At 45.5% G+C, this 3,910-nt stretch overlaps 1 protein-coding gene across 1 annotated transcript in view; it reads left to right on the plus strand.

Annotated features, from left to right (window-relative positions):
- Positions 1-3,910, plus strand: part of LOC114068937 (protocadherin gamma-A7-like) — an 11,320-nt gene that overhangs the window by 2,533 nt on the left and 4,877 nt on the right. The window contains exon 2 of the mRNA XM_027905412.1: positions 1-267. Coding sequence (XP_027761213.1) covers positions 1-267 — 267 coding nt within the window. The remainder of the gene's footprint in view (positions 268-3,910) is intronic.

Here is a 3,910-nt window from a genome sequence, read left to right on the forward strand (position 1 = left end):
GCCGGCGCCGCCTTGCGCGGCGTGCCTGCCACGCACTTCGTGGGCATCGACGGCGTCCGCGCCTTCCTGCACTCCTACTCGCACGACGTGTCTCTCACGGCCGACTCGCGCAAGAGCCACCTGCGCTTCTCGGCCGCCAGCTGCTGCGACACCCTCCCGGCCCGCCCGCCGCCCGACGAGCCCGCCCCGTTGCTCGGAGAGGAGGAACCTGCCAGTGACCGTCCCACCGACCCGGCCACTCCCCCGGTGAGTTCCTCATGCCGGACTGTGGCTGCAATGCTTCCTTCAGCTGCTCCCCTGTCCTTTGTTCCCCGCGGCCTGTATGCTTAACAGCGAAATTCGCTAACAAGTAAGGAGGGGCTCCGTTCATTGAGGCGCTGAGGGCTGGTACCTTTTGTTGTGGTGAGGGGGACGTGGGATCGATGCTCAGCCTCAGAATCGGTGGGCGAGGTAGTAGAAGGCAAGCTGCTCTTAGCTAGAGGCTCTCTTTTCCTGTGCTTTGTGGTTTTAGAAAGCATAGTTTCGTTTCTCTTTTTCTCCCCTGATAAGTGCAGTTCCTGTCACCATTAGGTATTCTCCACCGATGTGTTGCATTAGTAACAAACTGAATTTACGTTGCTCCCAGGGTCAGCACATGTGCATGAGCAGGTTGAGATTCTCTTGAAACCAAACTTAGTGACCCCGTGTGCAACATCACTCGATATCGTTTCTATTTTTCTGAGCCTATCTCTGTCGCCACGGTAATGCTGAGGCCAGCAAAATATTTTTTAACTCGTCTGTGCCATTATCTTTGTGCTCCTGGTGGAGGAATAGGACGGGTAATAACCTGTCCCTTGACGATGTCTGCTTGCTATGAAGAGTAAAGAAAATCCTGAATGTTGTGGCTGTGTGGGAAAATGTGTAGTTTAAAGGGATGCTGGAGGAAAGGGCAGAGTTGTCTGAAGTCTGTGGTCCGTGGCGTGTTGAAGAGAAATGGCAACAATGTGATTTTAGTCTTCTGAAAGCCTTTTATGTAGGTGACATAGTAATCAATCTGATTTGGGAGCACGGGAAGGTTCTTCCTATGTATGTGAAGGTTGTCATGATGAATTTCACGAACAGCTTAATTATGGACTTAGGACAAATGCCACAATGTAACCTGTGGGATTCCCCTTTCTGTCTCTTCCTCTCTTACTTAAAACAGGAATTAGGTCCTTTCCATAAGTGCCAAAATCCAGAAGAGTGTGTTGTGATCCCTTCTTTTCTGCAGGTGTTACCATCTTGCTCGCTGTCATGATCTGAAGGTAGACCTTTGTATCAGATAATGGGTGGGATGATCGGGTTACAAATCTGTCGCCTTTGTCTGACTGTCCTGCATACGCCTTTCATTTTTAGAGCTGTAAGGAGAAAGACTTTCAGAGATGTGTTTCCTTAAGTTGTCACTGGTAGAACTGCTCTTACATGTCACATGCATGTGGTGTGAAATCAAATATTATCCACGTTGAGAAGTTGTCTGTACAATTTTCTATAGGTGGGGACCGGCTACAAATGGGGTGGTGAGTGAGAATTTTGTGAGCTGTGAAGGTTTGATGAGGGTCTTGGGACTGCTGTGTGTGAGGAGGTACTGGCAGAGACAAGGCATGTATTTTGTTGATGCACAGCCTTTATTAATGACCTTCTGAAAATGAGTCTGAAGATGTCTTATTTTTGACATCACACTGCTCAGGATCCGACTAAGTTGTGGGATCATCAGTCTGCTTTCCTGTTGCAAGGTGTTTCCTGTGAATGGTAGCTATGGAGCATTCAGGTAAACATCAGTTTGAATTTTGAGACTCAGGTCTCTTCCAAATTACCCGTGTGCTGAAGTAGAATGATATTTGAGCTGATATTGTGATGCCTGGTCATTTTATCACAGCTGCACATCGCTTATGCACTTGAGAGTAGTTTACTTTTCTTAATATCAGATATTTCTTATGGACATCTGAGGTGTGAGTGTTCTCAGATAAGGAGGAGCTGTGTGTGCTGGTTTTCTTTCAGACCCTTTGCAGTGTCTGATTGCAAAGGTTAATTTCCTGTGGCATAACATTTGGGCAGGGTGAAAAATTCTGTCTGTGCAGAGACATGGCAGATGAAAAAGTTTGCTGTGGTTTTATTTCAAAAGTCCAAAAGATGTAAAGATAGTGTAGTAGTTCAGGTTGTCCTAGTAATTATATGAGGTCAACAGTTGTGTTTCTGTGCATTTCCCCCTTTTTACTGTACAAAAAAGTACACTGAGGAGCTGTGTCTGTGGGCTTCAGTGTGAGCTCCTGTGTGACAGGAGTGTTGTGTGGACACTTTACCACCTTGATGCCCTTCTTGTGTGTGTGTACCTACTCCCGTGGAGCTAATCTGAAATGACAAGCTATCGACCCTTGCAGAGAAATGCAACTCCCCTTCCTGGTAACTGCATGGCTTGGTCACGATGGATGTTAATGATATTTGGCCTGGGCAACCGGGGTTGTGATTAGACATTCTCGCAAATGATGAGGGTCAGAGAACAGCGTGCAAGTTGTGCAGGGCTCAAGACAAGAGTCCTGTGACCTGTGTGGCAAGGTCTGTTGAAGGACAGAAGAGTTATGGTTTGCTCTTTTCCCAGCTGTGGTATAATGTGATGTGATGTTCTTTTCCCCCAGTAAGTTTGGCCTAACAGATTTTACTCCATGTGTATGGAGAGCCCTGGGAAGTTCCACCTGTATGTTTCCAGGTTGTTGTATTATTTTTAAGGAATGGTTTAATTAGCTACCTATGGCAAGTACCATAATGAAGGGAGTTTTGGGAGGAACCTACTCTGTATTCATTCCCTACTAAGTGCCTGAACTATGAGCCTAAAATTAGTGCGTCATCTGGAAGAGCATATGTTGATTCCCTTCTTTTTTGCAGATGTAAAATCCTTACTTTTCTCCTTTCAATAGAAGTGTTCTCTTAAAATGTTCCTGGAAGAAATTCTCTTACTTGACACATATGCAGGTGCAGAAGTCAAATATTGCTCACGATAATGGGAAGCTGTCTGAGGAACTTTTCTTTTAGTGGAGTCTCTCTGCTAATTGTGAAGTTCTATGATAATTCTGTGACTTGTGAAAGGTTCTAGGAGAGACTTGGGGGTGCTGTGTGTGAGAAGTTAGTGGTGGAGACAAGGCACGTGTTTTGTGGATTCCCGGGGTTCCTTCATGACCTTCTGAAAATTGTGTGAAGGTGTCTTTGTATTTTGATGTTCCATCATTTCCACTCCAGTGACCAGGTTGGGGGTTCACCTGTTCGGTTTTCTGTTTCATGATATTTGCTATGAATGGCAGCTGTCAGGCACAGAGGGAAACTTTGCATTAAGAGGAGTAGAGTCACATACTTTCCAAGGAATTCTGGTGTTGGAGAAGGACGATGCTGCCTTTGGGTGATACTTTGATGATGGATCACTGAATGAGCTGCCTTTGTAACATTTCACAACAGTTGAGTTGTGCGTTGAGCAGAAAAATCTCTCTGCATTCCTCTGTGTTGTGATCCTTGGGATCTGAAAATCAGGGAGTGCAACTTTTCTTTTAGCGGTGTCTGCCTTCTAAATTTTCTTTCCTATTGTGTGATGACAGAGGGAAGAAGTCTGTCTATCCAGAGAGAGGTCCCATGTAGGAGGAGTTCACTGTGGAATAGTTTCAAATGAATGAAAGAAATGTGTTGAGCTCCATTTATCCTTGCACTTAGATGTGGCCCGCACATGTGATTTCAAGGATTTTGGTTTTTATATTGCTCAAAAATAATGGCAGGGGGGAATGGGGGCCTGTGCTTTGAGGTCTGCTCTGTGTAGTTATCTGAAAAGAGTTTTTTCTTTGTTATGTGTCTGCTACAACAGACACCGTAAGAGGCATGGATTTATGCTTCATACATTCTGGTGGCTTCACAA

Source organism: Empidonax traillii, unplaced genomic scaffold (genome assembly GCF_003031625.1).
Source record: "Empidonax traillii isolate 1590-97213 ecotype Southwest subspecies unplaced genomic scaffold, ASM303162v1 scaffold1152:size184241, whole genome shotgun sequence".
Lineage (NCBI taxonomy): Eukaryota > Metazoa > Chordata > Aves > Passeriformes > Tyrannidae > Empidonax > Empidonax traillii.